The following is a 21,090-nucleotide window of genomic DNA, read 5'->3' as shown; positions in this document are numbered from 1 at the left end:
TGGTTTTAGAGGTCTCAGTCTATAATGGCTGACTCCATTTCTCTGGGCCCAAGATAAAAAACTAGTGGAATTCTTGGCAAGGTCAGGAAGAAGAGAGAGTGTGGGAAGGGACAGTAAGGATATGTACCCCTCCAGGGTAAATACTCAATAACACACCTGCTCTGGCCTGTTCCAGTTACCTATTGTTACTGCCCCGTCATTCAAACTAGGATGGCCTTGTTAAGTTATAGCTACCACAATCCAATCACTTCAGCTCTGAGCATTCCTGAATTAACACAGGAGATTTTGAGGGACACCTCACATCCAAACCATAACATTGGGTCTGACTGATTCCCAAGTCTTTTTACCTTTTCGTGTGCTATATTGCTTTTCCTAGAACTTAATTGTGGTTAACTATTTATGCACGAATAAAATAAAGCCCATTTAAAAATAAGGTTTGTAAAAAGAGCCCTTTTGAGCATGTTCAAAGAAATAGGTCAGCTGAGTGCAATGGCACACACCCGTAATCCAGATACCCTGAAGGCTGAAGTGGGAGGAACTCAAGTTCAAGTCCAGCCTGAGCAACATAGCAAGACTCAAGCTTGAAAAAAAGTAAAAAATGGGTGGGATTGGGGGGGGGGAAAGAGAAAAGGAAAAAAATCCTAACAGGTCTTTCATTCAAGGATTATTTAAATTACTGTTTCACATTTTGCTGGTGATGAAGCAAAGAAGTGGTAAAACATTGTTGGTCCTTGGCTTTTGGTATAACTTGGAGATTTTAAGAGGATTGCATCCTTTACACACATACTTTATCCTGCCCATCAACTGACTTGCATCTTGCTGCTGAAGCATGCTCCATCTGTTCAAGTTTGTACTGGGCCAGGTGCTAAAAGCAGTACTGATTGTGTTCTGTTGAGGCTGCCCATATGCCTCCACACAAACTCTAGTTCAAGAGCTGTAAAACTATTTGCATTTTTAATCTATCAGATGGCTTTGAACAAAACCAGTGCCAACAAGGCTATTTGAATGCTGCATATTTGCCAAAAGAGTGTAGAACTTATGGCTTCCTATCAAATTATTAAGAAATGCTGTATTTTCAGAATAACTATATTTTACAGTGAGAGGTGCAAGTGAAGAAATCCCACAGAGCATTGGGGATGATCCTGAACAATTTTTTTTTTCCTGGATACCTATTCAGCTACAAAAGTAGAGGAGGGGGGGACCCAAAGTGTGCAGGAGGATCTTGTGTGGTCATAACTCTGGGGTTGTAAACTGCACGGACCTGTTGCAAGCTGGGTGACATATAATGTGGGCTGTACATGCCGCACAAGCATTACTTGGAGAATAGACATCTTCAAATGAGCAATGCCTTAGGAGCATGAAGTGAGCGTGGGGCACGACCCTGTGTCTTTAGGGTAGAACTGGGTATGGAAAGGGAACAATTTTCAGTTGAGTGAGTGCAGGAGAAATACTGATGCTTCTTAGTTGGTTTCTGGGATGTTTGCACACTTGAAGGGGACTCCTTTGGCTCATCCTTGTACAGGGTGTGGGTTTGATGGAGGACTTTTTCCTCTCCCCTGGCCCACCCTGCTTTCCCTGAAGTGACCTTCAAGATCAGGAGATGTCCTAGCCAGATTTGCCATCTGGGAGCAGGGCCTGTTAGCGGTGTTCTCCTCGAGCTCTCCATAGTCATTCTCTCTTTCTCAGGCTCTCTCCTTAAAGCTAGCAAAGGACTCCTGTGGGAGATAAATCAAGGACTTCAAGGACTGAGGTTTAACTTGACTCCACCCCTCAGTTCAGAGCTGGCCCAAGTCTGAGAACTTGGAGTCGGTCTCTTGAGTAAAGCTCATGGAGTTTAAACAAACAAAAAGGACAAGCCCATCTTAAATGTCAGTCCAGCATCCACCGGGGCGAGTGACAGCAGGTAATTAGAAGCAATTAGTTGTTCCCCTGCCGGGAAGCCGGGCAATTACCTTTCTCTCTTCTCCTTCCGTCCTTCCTCTTCCCATGAAAGCGGTAGAAGTGCTCTGCTCCTAAGCAGCGACTTAGGCTGGGCTGACACAGGAATGAGGGATGAACTGAGCGGGGACTCGGTCTCCTCCTTCCGCCGCCGCTGTGGCCGCGGGCGCAGCAGTGCATTGTGGAGGCAGAGCGCGCCGCGGCGGCTGGAGCTGCGGCCCGGGATCGCGCGGCGGGGAGCTGTCCGAGGTGCTGACCGTCCCGCCTGCAGCCCGCCGGCGCCCTGCGCGTCCACCTGCACCCGATCCTGCCAATTCCTGGCCTTCCTCCTATCCTCTTTCTGCCTGTTTTTCTCTCTTAACCCAGAAGCCGAGAAGGAAATCATGGTGTTCGCCCCAGGTACATTCGCACCTTGCTTTTTCCCCAGGTGTGCAGGCGGGGAGCGGGGTAGAAAGGGGAGGAGGATAAGAAGAAAAGGCCTTGACTTTAGGACCCATCGGCGCCTTTGGAGTCGCCGTTAGTGCACGAGGGGCTCGATACCTTCGCGTGTAGCCTTCGCCTCTCTCCTGGGTCCCGCCCCATCTGTCCTCTAACAACCTCCAGCCCTCCCTGGCCATCGTCCCGCCGCTCTGCTTCACGCCTGGCTCTTCCATACCCCAATCTGAGCGCAGGCACCTTGAGAACTGGGACCTTCGTCAGCAGCATCGGCACCTGCACCTACCGCAGGAGTGAGAGAGGTGGAGCAGGGTAGTGGGCTTCCAGCTACTTCGGTGGGAGTTTCCTTCGCTACTTCAGCTCCCTCCACAGAAGTGGCAAAGTGACCCGGTTCCTCCAGGCCTTCTGAGGAGAATGAGGCCAGGCAGGCGAAGAAGTCTGGGAGAGTGAGACGAAGGGCAGAAAAGCGACACTCTATTAAAGGGTGAAAACTCCAGCCCGAGGCTGCAGCACAAAAGGCTGCTCCTGCGACGCCCTTGGCGATTGCGGGTGTCTTTTGGAGCAGGTGATGGAGGAGCTTGGTCCCAGTGCTGCTGTCTGGGGTTACAAGTTGGCGAAGAGTCAGATTTGCCTGCGGTTGGCAGACTTACCCTCGTATGTGCGCGTGTGTTTGGGGGTGCACGCCACTGGGGCAAGGACCTGGGTACGTGTGCGTCGGTGAGGTGGGGCTCTTGGGGAGCAGAGCGGAAAGCCTGGTCATTTTTAACGTTCCACTCTGGTAGATAAAAAAGTTCTCTCCGTCGCTCCTTTTGGCTCTCGATCTCGCGATTTAGGCTCTATTTTCATCAACTTCTGCGGTGGGAAACAGGGAGTGGGGAGGAGTAGGCGAGCTAAACTCTAGCTTTGTTATGGTCATTACCTCGGAAGGTTGGCTTGCATTTGCTGTGGTCATGGGCTACAGATAGCCGAGGAGGAAAAACATAATGTATTTTTAAAAGGAAAGACTTGAGGGGTTGGGGTTGTGGCTCAGTGGTAGAGCGCTCGCCTAGCACATCACGTGCAAGGCACTGGGTTCAATCCTCAGCATCACATAAAAATAAATAAATAAAATAAAGGTACTGTGTCCAACTACAACTAAGAAAAAATTTAAAAAAAATAGAAGGAAAGAATTGAGACTGTTTAAAAAAAAATTCAATTAGCAAAATTTGAGAAGAGGAAGTTATTTTCCCACTTCTCTTCAGGATGCTAGCTGAGGAAGCAGGTTGAAGTTTCTGTCATTTCTGAGCCGTAAGGCAGGTCATGATTTTTAATAGAATGTCTTAGGGAATTTCCCAGGAGTCCCTCTCCTGCCCAAACTAGATAACTCAAGAGAAGAAATTATTCTGGACAGTAAAGGACATTCAATCAACCCAGGATCAGTGAAGTTGGAGAACAGCATCTCTTTGTTACATTTATAAACCATTCAACACTTTCCTGTTCTTATTTGATCTTCCCATCACCCTGTGAGGTAAGGAATACCATCCCTATTTATCACCACTAAGGATAGTCCTGCCAGGCAGGGATGGAATTGTCTGACCTAAGGTTGGGTCTCTTTCCTCCATACCTCAGAGCCTTTCCACTTGACATGGTGTTGTACTAGCTTCCTTGACTACAGGAATGGATGCTTTTTGGTTCAGCTAGGATGTAGCCAAAGGCAAATCAGATCCTTCCACTTCTGAAATAGGAGGTAGTGTGGGGCATTTTTTTTTATAAGCATGATCATGGGTAAAGGATAATGTAATGAAAAGTGAGGAATATTTGGAGAGGGCCAACTTGATTCAAGCAGTAATTGGGACAGCGCTTTACTTTTCTATTTTACTTTTAAGTTTAGTATTATTGTTTGTTGGTGTAGGGGAAAAGTAGAACTGATTCCTATCAAAAATGGCATTAATTGCTGGGTGTGGTGGCATATGTCTGTAATCCCAGCAGGTGGAGGCAGGAGGATTGTGAGTTCAAAGCCAGTCTCAGCAATTTAGCCAGCCCGTCAGCAACTTAGCAAGACCCTGCTCTAAATAATATATAGAAAAGAGCTTGGGATGTGGCTCAGTGGTTAAGCACCTCTAGGTTCAATCCCCTATTACCCCCCCCCAAAGGCATTAATCAACTTATATAGGATAGGCACAGAAATCTGCAAAAGACACCTGTTAACAATTTTTGAAACATTTCTTCAATTCTGAGGTTTCCTTGGAACCTCTATTGCATTTTGGGGCAATAAGAACAGAGTGCTAAAATATTATGCTATTTTACATTCCTACTAACAGCTCATATTCTAACTTATATAGTGACATAATTCCAAAGGAAAATGAGAACAATGAGTTGCTTTTGAAGTCTGACAGATTTTCGGCACTATTCTCTCACTTCTAGCATATCATTCTTCTAAATCTCTATAATCTTGGAATCCAGATGTTCTGTACTGGTTCAGGGTAATACTCTCCCACAGCTTTGCTCCAAGCTAACCTAACATTCAGGAAGGGAAAAAAGAGACCATGTGCTAAAATCATTCCAAAATTAATAAAAGGATAAATTTAGCAATAAAATTAGCAATGAGCTATTTATAAAATTGGGTGAGTGGGTACTGTCTTTTTCAAAACACATTGTAGATTTTGGGATTTTGGCAAAAGTAAGCAAGAACCCTGAGGTATAATTCTGGCCTTGCCTCAGCTAAATGGTCTGTTTTTGAATGGTTTTCTATGCTTGTCTTAAAGGCAAAGGTGAACAGCGATGAAGATTCATATAGCAAGCTTCATTTCAGAAATGCAAGGAAACAAGGGAGAATTCAAATGGGACTCTATGTTACCCTAGTTGAAGTTCATGCTTAACATATGTTCTAAAATATATTTACAGTCTCGAGTTTCAGTTAGTCTAAGGACTTAAGGAATGGAGCTTAAGTTGAGCAGGATCTTTGAATGGTTTCTAGTTTATGTAGGGCAGACAAGTCAATTCTATACGTTTCCTCTTTCTTACATCATTAGTAGGCATTGTATTTTAGAAGGATTTTAATTTTGTGCACACTAATTTTTAAACTCTTTAAAGTTAAGGATCCCTAACTGTTACTTTTTAAAAGGATTTAGATACCTGAAGCCTATCACTTATTACTTCTTCCCTCTAAGAGATCTATACAAAATTAATCACAGTTAAATGAGGAATAAAGCACGGTTAATTTCTCTGTAAGTACCTCAAAAAATAGAGGTTAACCTAAGTTGGAGCAGATGGCTTAGGCCAAAGGCTAAAATGAGGCCTGCTTTCTTTTTCTAAATCTCTTTATTCTTCCACCTGCCATTTCCCAAAACTGATGGTAAAATATTTCTAGAGCAATATGAGAAAATTTACATTTATGTCATTAGGGTTAAAAGAAGGGCAGTACAACCAATACAGAGAAATATTTTTGCTTCCATTTATAATACTAAGTTGTCCCAGTTTACTTAGTGTGTGATTGTTTTGCTCAGCTTTCTCAGGACTGTGACCAAAAGACATGACAAGAACAATTTTAGGAGCATAAGTTTATTTGGGGGATCATGGTTTTGGTCCAGAGAGAGCCAGCTCCATTTCTCAGGGCTCTAGGTAAGACAAGAACATTATGAGGGAAGAGTGTGGTGGAAGAAAGCAGCCATGATTGCATAAAGAAAATATTGTCTATATACACAGTGGAGTTTTATTCAGTCATAAAAATGAAATTATGTCATTTGCAGTAGAAAGAGAGAGAGATAGCTCTCCTCAACATGGCAAAATATATACTTCAAAGACACATCCCCAATGACCCACGTCCTCCATCCATACCTTACCTGCCTATAGTAACCACTTCATTTAATCTCTACCAGGAGTTTAATTTACTGATAGGGTGAAGGCTCTCAGAACTCAAGCATTTTAGATCTAAACCTTCTTGCGTTGTCTTACACATGAGCTTTGCGGGGAGGACACCTCACATCCAAATCATAACAGTGATCATAACAAAAGTTTCCATTTAGGGAGAAATAAAAACCACGGAGAGGAGAGGACTGGCCTTCTTATGTGGTGCTCTTGCTTTTATTTATGGAGTGGGCGTAGCAAAACATTCTTTTCTATTTATAGGTAAGTGGTAAAAAGGAAGAAAGACCACTCACTGTTGATATTAAAGTTGACAAAGTACACAAGAGAAGCCAGAGTGTTTCTTGGCCTAATTCCAGGAGGAGAAAGCAGATATGCTCACAATTACAAATGTCTTTTTAGTGCCACAGTTTCTCCCAAAGAATTCTAGACTCTGAACAATCAGATCAGTAACTCATGCTTGGAGGAAGGGCTAATTAAGAATAGAGAATGAAATGAAAAGTGAGGACAGAGGTTGCTTTATCTCTGGGCAGTTCCCCATTTCCCCCAACGATTAGCATATATTTCAGGGATTAATGCACTTTTCTGTGGACAAGTGTTCTTCTCTCTCTCTGTCTGTCTGTCTGTCTGTCTCTCTCTCTCTCTCTCTGTCTCTCTGTCTCTCTCTCTCTCTCTGTCTCTCTCTCTCTCTCTCTCTCTCTCTCTCTCTCTCTCTCTATATATATATATATATATATATATATATATATATATATATATATATTACTTGCTTTGGATTTACTTCAAGTCAAATGCTTTGTCAGCAAAAAAGTTAATTTTTTTTGTATATAAATTAGGCAAGGTATGATGAGAAGAATTTCATGAGGGTATAATTATAATTGCTGTAATCATAAGTAATTAGGCAAACCCTAACATCTAAACTTAGTGTGAAGGGTACTTAGCACAAATATTTCTAGAGAAAGCTATCAAAGATATTAAGAAAGTATTTATTGCAAGGTTTCCTGAGAGATTGATGAATAAATTATATAGTAGAATGTCTTTGCTGGGTTTATAGTCTGCCAACTCAATAAATCCTCTTCTGCTTTTTAAAAGCCTAGCTTTTAAAAAACTTATTAATTTATTACTAAAAGAATTTTATATACAGTAGAATTGATCTTTTTGGCCCATAGGTCTATTAATTTTAATACATGTATTATAGATTTATGTAAGGATCACAGAGCAAATTTCATTGCACTAAATTATTTTTTTTCACGTTATATGTTGTCATCAAATCCATCTCCTAATCCCTAACCCCTGGTAAGCACTGACTGGTTTTCTGTTCCTAAAGAGTTGCTTTTCCAGGCTGGGCATGGTGATGCATGCTTATATCTCAGCTACTCAGGAGGCAGAGGCAAGAGGATGGCAAGTTTGAGACCAACCTGGGCAACTTAGTGAGATCCTGTCTCAAAATAAAAAAGGGCTGGGAATGTAGCTCAGTGGTACAGTATCCCTGAGTTCAATCCTACACACACACACAGAGACACACACACACACATACACACACAAATGTCATATGAGTGGAAACAGGATCTTACTCCATTGGAGCTGCTACAACAAAATACCATAAACTGGATGGTTTACAAATAAGAGAACTTTATGGCTTACAGTTCTGGAGGCTAGGAAGTCCAAGACAGACCAAGGGGCTAACAGATTCACTGTTTGTGAAAAATCTGCTTCCTCATAGACAGCCATCTCTCATTGTAGATTCATATGGCAGAAGGGTGAGGGATCTTTCATAAACTTCTTTTATAAGGGCATTAATCCTTTACATGAAAGCTCTGCTTAGTGATGTCATCATCTCCCACTGGCCACATCTCTTAATACCATCATTTTAGGAGTTTGAACACATGAATTTGTGGGGAGGGGGTGTAACCAATCAGAACGTGACACATAGTGTGTGATCTTTGGAGACTGGTTTATTTCACTCAGTATAATGTGTTACATGGATCAAAAGTTCTCTGCTTTTTGTTGTTGAGTAGTATGCCATTGTGTATATATATACCCAACGCCATTTAGGTTGTTTCCAGTTTTCGTTGAGTGATATATTCCTATAAATTTGCATGTAAACACAGACTTCATTTGTCTATGGAGAATACCCTAGACTTGGGACTGCTGGGTTTCATAATAATTGCTAACTTAGCTGCTCTCTAGAAAGTTGTACCATTTTTACCTCCACCAATTTATAAGAGTTCTCCCTGTCCTGAAACTTTGTCATTCTAATAGGTGTGAAATGGTATTCCCTGTGGTTTTAATTTGCATTTCCCTAATAACAAATGATTGTGGACCTTTATTCTCAGGAGTCTATTTGCCATATGTATAATTTCTTTGATGCATGATCTGTTCAGAACTTCTATTTTCTGGGAGAATGTTTATTTTCATAAGGTCAAGTTTTGAGACATATGATTTGCAAATATTTTTTCCCATTTTGTTGCTAGACTTTTCATGTTTTAACACTACCTTTTATCAGAGTAAAAGTTTTTACTTTCAATAGTCTATCATTTTTTTTTTTACTTTCCATGATCTAAGAAGTTTTGTTTAATCTCAGGTGCCAACAATTTTTTTCTCATATGTTTTCTTCTCAAAACTTTATAATTTTACACTTAGATCTGTGATTCATATCTGGTTGATGTAAAAATTTTTATTAACAATTAAAATTTTGTTTTTTAATAATTTTACTTATCTATGGGCTATAGTGTGACATTTTTAACACATGAATATAGATGTACTGATTAAATCAGGATAGTTAACATTTCCTTTTCATTATTTTCTTGTGTTTGGAGACTTTGAGTACCTCTCTTCTAATTTTTCCACAAAATGTGTAAAAGGTTATTATGGACCATAATTACCCCTTTACTGTGGAACACTGAAACTTAATGCATCTGTCTAATTGTGTTTTGGTACTCATTAGCCAACTTCCCTCTATCTGCCTCCCTCTCCACCTTCCAAGCCTGCACAATTCTATATTCAGTTTGACTTTTTTTAGCTTCCACATATCAGAGAGAAACACGTTGTATCTTTCTGTGTCCAGCATATTTCACTTAACATAATGTCCTCTAATTTCCACTTTTTCTGAGGATAGGAGTTTATTCTTTTTTATTAGTTTGTTTTAGTTATACATAATATTAAAGTTCATTTTGACATAATTAAACAAGCATGGAATATAATTTGTCCTAATTCCAAGGATTTCATTCTTTTTATGGCTGAATAGTATTCCGTTGTATATTTTTGCCACATTTTCTTCTATTCATTCTTTAAAGGGCATCTAGATTGAGTCCATATCTTAGCTAGTGTGAATAATCCTGCAATAAATGTGAGGGTAGGAATCTCTTTGATATGCTGATTTCATGTCCTTTGGATATACACCCAGATGTGATAAATTTGCTTTTCATTTTCTGGGGAACCTCTATACCATAGTCCGTAATGGCTGCATTAATTCATATTATTCCCAACAGTGTATCAGAGTTTGCTTTTCTACATTATCTATGGCAGCATTTGTATTTTTTGCCTTTTGATAATAGTCATTTTTGGGTGTGTTTGTGTGTGTGTTGTGTTGGGGATCAAACCCAGGGCCTCCACAGTCCCTTGATAATAACCATTTTAACTAAAATGAGATGATATCTTATTGGTTTTCATTTTCATTTCCCTGATGGCTAATGATATCACACATTTTTCTCCACTTATTTGTTGGCTATTTGTGTTTGTTCTTTTGAGAAATGTCTAATCAGATCATTTGCCCATTTTTTATTTGGAGTATTTGTTTTGGATTATTGAGTTTTTAAATTTCCTTATATATTCTGGATATTAATTTTTGATCACATAAATAGCTTCCAAATATTTCTGTAGATTGTCTCTTCATTCTGTTGTTTGTTTATTATGTTGTGCAGAATCATTTTATTTTGGTATAATCTTATCTGTCAAGTTTTGTTTTTCTGTGAATACTTTTGGGATCATATACAGAAATTTTTTTTGCCTAGATCAATGTCCTGAAGTCTTTTCCCTATGTTTTCTTTCACAGTTTTATGGTTTTGAGTCTTATATTTAAGTTTTTAATTCATTTTGAGTTTATTTTTGTATGCAGTGATAGGTAGGGTCTAGATTCATTTTTCTGCATACAGATATACAATTTTCTCAGATCATTTTTTGAGGAGACTACTCTTTCTCCAATGTATGATCTGGGTGTCTTATCAAAAATTAATTGACTATAAATATATTTCTGCGACCTCTATTCTGTTCCATTGGTCTATGTGTCTGTTTTTATGCCAGTATCATGCTGTCTTAATTACTGTAGCTTTGTACTGTTTGGAAGTCAGGTATAGTGATCCCTGTTCTTTTGGTGCAGAATTTCTTTGGCTAATCAGGGTCTTTTGTGGCTCCATATAAATTGTAAAAGTATTTTTTATAGCTCTGTAAAGAACATGATTGCTATTTTTACAGGAATTGCATTGCATCTGTAAATCACTTTTGAGTTGTATGGACATTTTAATGATATTAATTGCTTCAATCCATGAACATGGGAAGGCTTTCCATTTTTTCTTTGTGTCTTCTTTAATCTCTTTCATCAGTGATTTGTAATTTCTATTGTAGTATTGTAGACATCATTCATTTCCTTAATTAAGTTTATTTTTAGGTTTTCTTTTTTTAATATAGATTTTAAGTGAGATTTCTTTCTCACCACAGTGGATTACTTAAAGGGCATTTTAAATTTTCAGTTGATTGGGGATTACCTAGATCTCTCTCTATTATTTACTTCTAGCTTAATTTCATTATGGTTAGAAAATAAACTTTCTATTATTTCAACTGTTATAAATTTGGTAAGATATGTTTATGGGCCATAATGTGGTTTACCTTGGTAAATGCTTCATGTACACTTTGGAAGAATGTACACTCTGCTATTTTTGGTGGATTCTTCTTTTATATACTAGCTGATATTCAGCCTGCTCATTCTATTGATTACTAGGAAAGGAATGCTGAAGCATTTAGCAAAAATTGTGGATCCTTCCTTCCTTCCTTCCTTCCTTCCTTCCTTCCTTCCTTCCTTCCTTCCTTCCTTCCTTCCTTCCTTCCTTCCTCTCTCCCTTCCTCCCTCCCTCCCTCCTTTCCTTTCTAACCTGGGTATTGAACCCAGAGACTCTCATTTGCTAGGCAAGCTCTCTACCCATGAACTACATCCCAGCCCTGGTCTTCTACCATTTAAAAAAATTATTATGAGCCAAAGTCTCACCATGTTGCCCAGGCAGGCTTCAAACTTGTGATCCTTCTGCCTCAGTCTCCCAAGTACCTGGTATTACTGGTGTGTGCCACCATGCCTGGCCATTTGTCTTTCATCTCTTTTGGCTTTATTTTAGCTCTCTTATTTAGTACATATACATTTAAGATTATTATGTCTTCTTGGTAAACTGACATTTTGATCATTAGGTAGTATCCCTCTTATCACTGCTGACCTTGTTCTGAAGTCTATTTTGACTGATAATAATCAGGTTTGTTTTTGATCTGTGGTTGCATGATATAATGGAATCTCATTATTTGAGGATTTCATATATGGGAATTTTTCTACTCACTGAAATTTAGTTGTAACTAAAAAATTCATGCCACACTTTTGCCGTCACTCTCAGGCATGTGCAATGTGGCCAAAAATTTGAATCACTCCAAATGTATGTTCCCAGCTGAAGTTGAACACTCTCCCTTGGTGTTTCAGCTCTTATACTGTAAATAAGTATGACTTCATACTTGATTAATGCCATGTTTTTCACATTGTTATGCTTTCTGTTGGTGATTTCAAGCTTGGGTGCTGTCTAGTGTTTCTAATCACAAGATAGGTGTCTTGTGCCTTATAAAGAAAATACCTGTACTAGAGAGGCTGCATTATGTGGCCTGAGTTTCAGTGCTATTGGCTGTGAGTCCAGTGACAAACAAATAACATAGATTACTTTAAAGAGAAACATACGTAATTCAAGGTTATGTTGATCAATTGATAAAAATATTGTGATAGGGACTTCCAGGATATAACTGTATTTTTCCTGTGAGCAAAGGTTCCATATTTACAGATTCATTGTTTGCAACATTTTAGAACATAACAACTGTGACTAATGAGAATAAACTACACACCATTTTTCATCATTTTGCTTTTAAATTACCTTTTTTTTATTATAATCATTGTGGCCTATTTCTTTTATGCGGCCTATTATTGAGTCTTGTTTTTTTAATTAGATGTAGACTTTTAAAGGCGGTTCACATTGGTTACATTGATTGCTGTTGTGGTTTGAGGTGCCTCTCCCTCAAAGCTCATGTGTCAGACAATTCAGAATTGAAATCATTAGATCATGAGGGCTGTAATCTAATCAGTGGATTAATCCACTTGATGGATTAATAATTTGAATGGGCTACCGGTAGGTAACTGTAGACACCAGTAGTGCATGGATGGAGGAAGTGGATTACTGGTGGCATGGCCTTGGACATATCTTGCCCTTGGCTCCTCTCTCTCTGCTTCTTTGTTGTCCTGAGCTGAGCAGTGCTCCTCTACCACACTGTTATGCTATAATTTTATGCTTCACTTTGGGTCCTGATCAATGGAGTCAGCCAACTATGCAACTTCTGGAACTGTGAACCCAAAGTAAACTTTTCCACCTTTTTTATTTATTTATTTTTTTTTTGGTACTGGCAATTTGGTACAGAGGCACCGAATCACTGAGTCACATCCCCAGCTCTATTTTGTATTTTATTTATCCCTCAGTTGCCTAGGACCTTGCTAAATTGCTAAGGCTGGCTTTGAACTCACAATCTTCCTGCCTTGGCCTCCAGAGTCACTGTAATTACAGATTTGCACTACAGCTCCTGGCCTTTTGCATCTTTCAGTTGTTATTTTCAGGTATTTTGGCTATGGCAATGCAAAACCAACAGAACTGCTTAGATATATTTCTCCTATAATAAGTATTTTTTTCTAATTCTTTATTATCATTTAAATTAATTTTATCATTTGAAAATTTGTGTTGTTATTGTTTTAGAAATTTTAGAAAACATAGATAATCAAAACAAATAAATAATTCACTCTATAATACAGCAGTAATATGAATATTTTATATAACTTCCCAGGCTGTTTCTATGAATATATATCCCTCCTTTTTAACACAACATTATCCTGACATGCATATTACTTTTTGAGATGATTGTTTACACAATGTACCATTATCTTCTTTTCATGCCATTCAGTTTGTCTTTTACATATATATTTTTAAGACAGTGCAAAAGGTGTCATTCTTTTCTTTTCTTCCAAATAATAATAGTGAAGGCTAAGAGGTCTGATCAATTTTAGGTCACAGAACCAAGATTTGAACTTGGGTCTACTTATTTCCTATAAAACATAGTTAATTAAATCAATTGGAAGCAATAGTTTGTAATAGTACTTGATAAAACTGTTTCCTTTGGAGAGAATATTCTCCAAATATTTCCTTTGGAGAGAATATAGCAAGTATCTTTTCCAAGTAAGGGTAGACCTTGTCTCTCTGATCACAGAGAAATGAACTCTGTTCTCTGTTTTCCTGCACACTTCATGGATTCTTCATCCACCCAGGCTGCCTCTCTTAGTGATGGAGACTAAAAGAATGTATCTATGCCAAAAGTTCTCTAGAACAAGGTTCTGTGAGTGTGCACGGTGCTTTATGGTTTTTAAGGCATTTTTTATTAACCAAATGCCACAGGCAGAAACTTTCTTGGATTGAGAGTACATGGCATAGAGATAGGTATATTCTGTCTGTATAGAGGGGTTGAGAAGACTTTAGTTATTCCATAGCAATTCAAATATGAATTGAAGTTGATTGCTACAGAAACTTGAGTTTGGAAAGAGATAGACTTGGGTACAAACAACTCACTTCTGCCATTTCCACACTTAATGACCTTGGATAAATTATCCAATATTGCTGATTTGCTCATTTTATTTGTAAAGCAAAAATCATATATTTTTCAGAATAGTAATGATAAAACAGAAGAGCCTACTATTTATAATAGCAAAGATATGAAATCAACACAGGTGCCCATCAATGGATGAACAGATAAAATATAGTACACATACACAATGGAATATTTTCATAAAAAATAATCCTATCATTTGTAGCGAAATGAATGGAACTCTAAGGCATTGTGTATGAAATAAGCCAGACACAGGAAGAAAAATATCACATATTATCTTTCCTATATGGAAGCTAATAAAAAGTCGACTTGAATGTAAAATTGATTACTAGAAGAAAGGTAGGGTGGGGTAGATAAAGGGAGTTTGGATAACAGGTACTGAAACAAAGTTCGATAGAAGAAATAAGATCTGGTGTTTCACAGCACAGTGGATGACTACAGTGAACAATAATCTGTTTTATATTTTATGAAGATCTAGAAGAAAGAAATTCAAAGGCTCCATAAAGACATGATAAGGAGATGAAAATGTGAATTGCTCTGATTTTGATCACCTCTTGCTGTGTGAATGCATTGAAATTTCACAGTGAACCCTGTTAACATGTATAAATCGTATGTCACTGAAAAAAGTTTAAAAAGTAAAGTTAAGCAGAAAAAAAGATGAAGTGCTTGCCCCAAAGCAGACCAAGTGGTAGCTATTACCAATACTATTGTTGTTTTAAAGGGGAATATCTACCAGTGTGTATTTTGCGTACATACTCATATATATGATCTTAAACTTGGACCACTGGTCTTGGAGAGCTCTACATTTGGCTCATTCTGTGGAAGAAGACTGGCTTGCTGGATCACTGTGTTACCTGGGTAGAGGTTATGAAATTTTAAAGCAAAATGCTATGACAAGCTGAACTGATGATAAAGCAGATGTCTGAGTGCACCCTGGGATGAATAAGTTATGAATCATAGAAAGTTGCTGTTTAAAGGCTAGCAGCTGCATGCTTGAAAGCAGATGGCCATCTTGCTGATCTGAATAATTCTGATCTTGTCTAAATTTAAAAACCGAATGCATTTAGGTATGCATAAGGGCACCCAGCAGCCATGGTTGCTTGTCTGGTGAGGGCATAATGCATTATGTTTTTAATACTTAATTGCTTAGGGTAAATTTGTATTTTGAGGTATTACTTCACATTCATTATCTTTATTTTTCTGAGACCTAATTTTTCATTTTGTAATCTTACATCATAGCCACTCATGCATTATCCTTTGAACTATTATCTTTGGTTCTAGGCGGTTGTTCTTAGGAAGAAAGTCACAAACTTTGTGAAACAAAAACATAGTCACTAGCTAGGAATTAGGAGAGAATTGGAGTTTAATTCCGAAAACACTGACTTACTATGTGACTCTGAGTCTGCCTCTTCCACTCATGTTCTAAAAGGTCATTTGCAATATCTCTTGAGGTTCAGCATCTTAGTTCTCAATAAAGTCTTGTATGGTAGAGACAAACATCAGAGGACACAAGAATAAGAAAAGAGCATAGACCTTGTATGGAATCCACATAGGGGCCCATCAATGGATGAAGAAAATATAAAAACGTCCTACTGTGTGCCAGATGTCTCACCTGCATTCTTTCCGAAGGGAACAACTTTACCACCATGCATGCCAAACTAGAATCTTCTTCTTCCTTTCACTTGTGGCTGAAGGGCTGTCCCATATTCCTAATAATCACAACTAATCTATTTGCTGAAAGAAACAGACAAAAGAGAAATGCCTTCTATTCCTTTAAAAAATTACATTTTTTTCTGATTTGCAAAGTAGTTCTTATGGTACTCAAGAAATATGCTCATATTATGAATGTAATATTTCTGTTCTGGACAAGTATGAAGGATCTGTTTTATATTTAGACAGGAGGCCTTCATGAAGTCCATATCTTGGGTTGTCAGAAAAAAAGTTGTTAATTTTTATCTCCATGGAATTTATTTCTAACCTTCTTGTGCACTTATTTATGTCTTTCCATTTTAATTTTACATTTTTTTGTGGGAATGAAAAATGAAATTGTGTGTTTATTTTAGTTCTGTAGATGAGATTTTAATCACCACTAAGCAGGGAGTTTAGCCTGAAGTTCCCTATAGCCTTAATTGCAGTCTGACTCATACTTCAGAATACATTACTTCACCACATGATCAGGCCATGCTACGCAAGTCAATAAACAATAGTTATTTTACTTCGAAAATAATTTATGTCAAGAAGAACAATCTCTACTTATCTTGCCATTCTTTGTTGTGCCTAGAGGCCAATGCTAGTTGCATGGAACATGTTGGCCATTAAAATGGAACTCAGTAAAAATTACGTATGACCACTCCTCCACCCATGGAGTCACCTTAGACGGGGGCAGATCTCTCAGTGAAGGTAACACACTGCTGGTCAGGAGTGTTAGCTTTTCCTCTTGCTGTGATTCAAAAACCCGACAAGAACAAATTAGAGGAGGATAAGTTTTGGGGGCTCATTGTTTCAGAAGTGAAGTCCATGGCCATTGGCCATCTCCATTACTCTGGGTCTGAGGTAAGGCAGAACATCATGGCAGAAAGGTGTGGTGGAGGGCAGCTGCTCATCTTATGGCATCCAGGAGGCAGAGAAAAAGCACAAGTATCCAGGGACAAAAACTAGCTCCCAACCACATACCCCCAGTGACCTGCTTTCTCTAGCCATGCCCCTTCCTGCCTAGAGTTACCATGCCGTATAGTAGTCATTTCAAATGATCAATCCATTAAAGGGATTAAACCATTGATTAGGTTCTAGTTTTTATAATCTAATAATTTTACCTCTGAACATTTCTGTACTAACATATGAGCTTTTAGGGGGACACCGCATATGGATACCATAGCACCCGGGGAAAGGACACATAGCTTTCTTGCTGGGAATGGGGCTGGGGATATCAGGTAAGGCTATACATAGGAGAGTGGCATGGGGAGGTAAATATATTAGATAACTTCATTCATTTTTTAAAGTAAATATTCATTGCTTATCTTCTGTGACTTACACACTCTGCTAGGTAGGAGGCACTATGGTTTCAATATATAGTATATCAAAGGGTTAGAGTTCTATGATTGAAGGGCCAAGAGTCAAGGGGTTTGGAGAGGAGGAATGGTCACTGCTTCTGGGGGGCGGGGGAAGTGACTCTCTTGCCCTGGATCTGATTCTTCTTGGAGAGTCAACACTTGGAGGATGGATAGAACCTTGATCCTATAGAGCTACCCTCTTCACAGACAGGCCCTAGCACCTTTTGACCACATGTGTGGGAATGCTGGAGTGTGGGGTGGAGAGAGAGAGACTTCTGAAAGAGAAAAAAAATCCTTTTTATTATGTTCTTTATGTGCATAAATGAACTTTGTAAAAAAAATAGATTATAATACATTTAAGTGATGATAAAGATGCCCATGATGAAGGGACGTATTAAAGATCTGAGAAGAGACACTCTAAGGGGAGCAGGTGCATTATATTTGGGCCCTGACTCTGGTTCCTGAAGTTATCTTCTGCTTGATGTCATCTCCCTTTAATGACCACTGCCACTATCAGGTCAGGACAAGGGTAAGAATTAAATTAATTAAGTCTTTAATTTAATTCTTTAATTCCCTTTAAAGAATTTCTTCCAGCATGGGTAGACATATCTTTTCCTTAATTTCTCTAAGCATAGCTGAGACAGACCTTTATTAAACACTAGAAGAACAAGAACACCCAAAGAAAATTAGCCTACAAGTTTCTCAAAAGGCTCAAGAGTTTGATGTCATCAGAGATGTTTTGTACCTCAGTTCTTATTCCAGATCACCCTAATACTAGTTGTGCTGTGACTTAGGGGTTCTCCATCCTGCCCACACATTAAAATCACCTGAGAAACTGGGTTCAATGAAGACTGGGAAGTTGTACAAACCATATAAGGTTCTACCCTAATGGTAAGTAGTTCTTTAAAGCTCTCCTGGTGGTTGACTGTGCATTGAGCTGTGAAGCACTGATCTAACCTCAAACAACAGGCAGGCTGCTTGTCTGATTCTCTGCTTCTGCTCTTTGTGTATCTCCTCTTAGAACTTACATGTGCTTGGCACATGTTGTATGAATGAATGGATGAATGAATGAACACTTGGTCATCTTTCTTTATACCTTAAGGTCTTCCCATTAAAATAAAAACCAAGAGACAATTTTAACCCTGATTGTTACATGGAGCCCTTGCCCCCAGGTCCTACCCTAGTTAGAGGAACTCACTTGTCATTGATGGCTCTGTAAGATCATCATTCTTTAGATATAGGAGTCATCTTGTCCCACTTATTCATGGGGAAATCTTAATCATTCCATGATCGTACAACTCATGCAATGAGGATCACATTCATCAAGCAGCAAGAGGGTTTGCAAACTCTCAGGGAGTTGGGTCCTGTCTTGATGGGTTAGGTGGGGGACATATGAACTAGCAGAGTCCTCCAATATAGGAGCTAGGAGGCAAGAGCCACCTGGAGGGACACCTTGGTTCTGCACGGAGGACCTTAGAAACAGTATTCTCTTGTCTGGCTATTACTCACAGGCATGACTTTTAGATGGATAAGATGTCAGAGGGGAAGAAGGAATGAAATAGAACTCACTAAATATGTGTTCAGGCATATCCTCATCAATTACATTCTAAGCAGCATTTTATGTTCATTTGAATAATAATCTGGGTTGAATGGAGAAATAGGGACAGTGTCTTGGTTTCACATTTCAGAAGCCCATATCACTGCAAATTTCAAACATAGAAGGAAAGAATTGATAACACGTTTTGAATCAGCTTTCCCTTAGGCTCAAGGTTTATTTTAAAATTATTTGACATGGAAGCAATTTATGTATGGTTAAATAAAAACAGGATATTTATTATTTATAGAGTATCTATATGATGCATCATCCCAAAATAAATATTTAACATTATTTAATTTGTTAAATGACTCACTTTGTTGGAGCTGGGGATGTGGCTCAAGCGATAGTGCGCTCGCCTGGCATGCGTGCGGCCCCGGGTTCGATCCTCAGCACCACATACAAACAAAGATGTTGTGTCCACTAAAAAATAAATATTAAAAAAATTTTAAAAAAAGATTTAAAAAAAAATGACTCACTTTGTTTTGAGACTCCTAGAATTGAATTGCCCACAGGTTTGTGTACTGCTGTAAAAGGTGAGGAAAAAATCCATATATATTCAAATAAGAGTTATATATATAAAATATCTTCACATCTTTAAAATATAATTCCAAGTCAATATATGAATTATGACTTGCAATCAGAAATTTGAATTTGATAGAATGCTTTTCTACTTATCTGCTCTTTGAGAAAAGTTGCTTAGTCTTTTTGAGCCTTGGTCTACCTAATTATGGAATAGTAACAATAATCTGTTTTTCTTATCATATAGAGTGGCAATCATGACTCAAAAAGAAACTTACTGTAAAATGTGCTTAATGAACTACACATTACATACACATTGAATTTATAGTTTTGTATTTAAGTTTCTTCTTAGGCTTTTATCAGCTTTTGCTATGAACCCATGCTGCAACTGAGCTATCTGGTGTTGCAGCTCCTGAGTTGATTGTTCTCTCTCTTTTCTCTCTCTCTCTGATCGAACCCAGGAGTGCTTAACTACTGAGCCACATCCCCAGCCCTTTTCTAAATATTGTATTTCAAGACAGGGTCTTGCTAAGTTGCTTAGGGCCTTGCTAAATTGCTGAGGCTGGCTTTGAACTTTCAATCCTCCTGTTTCAGCCTCCTGAGCCCCTGGGATTACAGGCATGAGCCACCATGCCTGGCTGAATTGCTGTATTTCACTGCATCACTAAAGACCTACATAGCCTGAAGCCAGAGTGTCTGAATTGAACTATCTGAACTTTCCAAGGGATCCAGGGGTGCAGTGTTTTAAGAGAATTTGTTTCTCTGTAGTGTTAAATAATGTACTTTCTTAAACTTGATTTGCTTGAGAAACCACCTACGGTTTTTATTATGAAGTCAACCACTTTTCCAAATTATCCTTTTCTCTTTTCACAAAAGAAAGTGACCTAGCACATCCTTCTCTAATCATTCTTCACCATGGGAGGTGCCATAATTTCAGAAAAGGATCTTAAGCCTTAGCATCTTGTGACAGCATTTGGATTTTGCAGACTCTACAGGATTTTCGCACTTGGCCTCCACAACACAATTGGAGATTGTGGCAGGGTCCACACTGTCCAGTGCAGTGGTTCTTCACCAGAGGTGATTTTGTCTCTCCTGCCCCTCCCTTCTCTAAAGAACATCTGGCAAAGTCTGGTGATATTTACACCTGTCACAATTGAGTGGTGTTACCAGAAGGGCCAGCTCTTATTTTGCAGAGTTCAGTGCAAAATGGAAATGTTCAAAAGTCAGGACAAAATGCCATTAAAGGTACAGATACATAAAGGACATTTCCTTTCTTCTGCTGGTCTCCCTCTCTTGACTTATCGTGGTGCTTTAAATTTGCTACTTAATATTTTTCTAAGTAAAAAAGAAATTCTAAATTTCAATTATTAGCATAAGTTTTATCATTCACCTTAATACGGTGCAATACTAGTTTTAATTGCAAATTGTAGATCATAGGATGAATCACAAAATTCCACAATTTGAGTTTCATAGCTTGCAAATATGCAGATGTATTTCTCACCAGAACCGTGGAAATGCGCACAAACTGACTGAACCGTGTTTATTTCACTTTTTGATTTGCATATGCTACCAACATGCTCTACTTTCTGCTTACTGATGAGTCAGCAAAGATTGAAAAGAAAAGGAACTACAGGGTACTCTTCCTTTTCAATTGTGTCAATTACATTGTAAATGGTTAGTTAATACAGGATAGCAACAAGAGCAAGAAAGATGATAGGGTTGTCAGTTGATCGTTCATGTTTCTTCAAATGTCAGTATCTTATTTCT

At 38.5% G+C, this 21,090-nt stretch overlaps 2 protein-coding genes across 2 annotated transcripts in view; both read left to right on the top strand.

Moving 5' to 3' along the window:
• Positions 1-21,090, top strand: part of Zbtb14 (zinc finger and BTB domain containing 14) — a 123,414-nt gene that overhangs the window by 72,944 nt on the left and 29,380 nt on the right. The window lies entirely within an intron of this gene.
• Akain1 (A-kinase anchor inhibitor 1) overlaps positions 1,966-21,090 on the top strand; it is a 50,508-nt gene continuing 31,383 nt past the window's right edge. The window contains exon 1 of the mRNA XM_021720139.3: positions 1,966-2,337. Coding sequence (XP_021575814.2) covers positions 2,046-2,337 — 292 coding nt within the window. The 5' untranslated portion in view covers positions 1,966-2,045. The remainder of the gene's footprint in view (positions 2,338-21,090) is intronic.

Source organism: Ictidomys tridecemlineatus, chromosome 13, assembly GCF_052094955.1.
Source record: "Ictidomys tridecemlineatus isolate mIctTri1 chromosome 13, mIctTri1.hap1, whole genome shotgun sequence".
Lineage (NCBI taxonomy): Eukaryota > Metazoa > Chordata > Mammalia > Rodentia > Sciuridae > Ictidomys > Ictidomys tridecemlineatus.
Note: the sequence above shows the minus strand (reverse complement) of the source record. Positions and strands in the feature narration are given on the sequence as shown.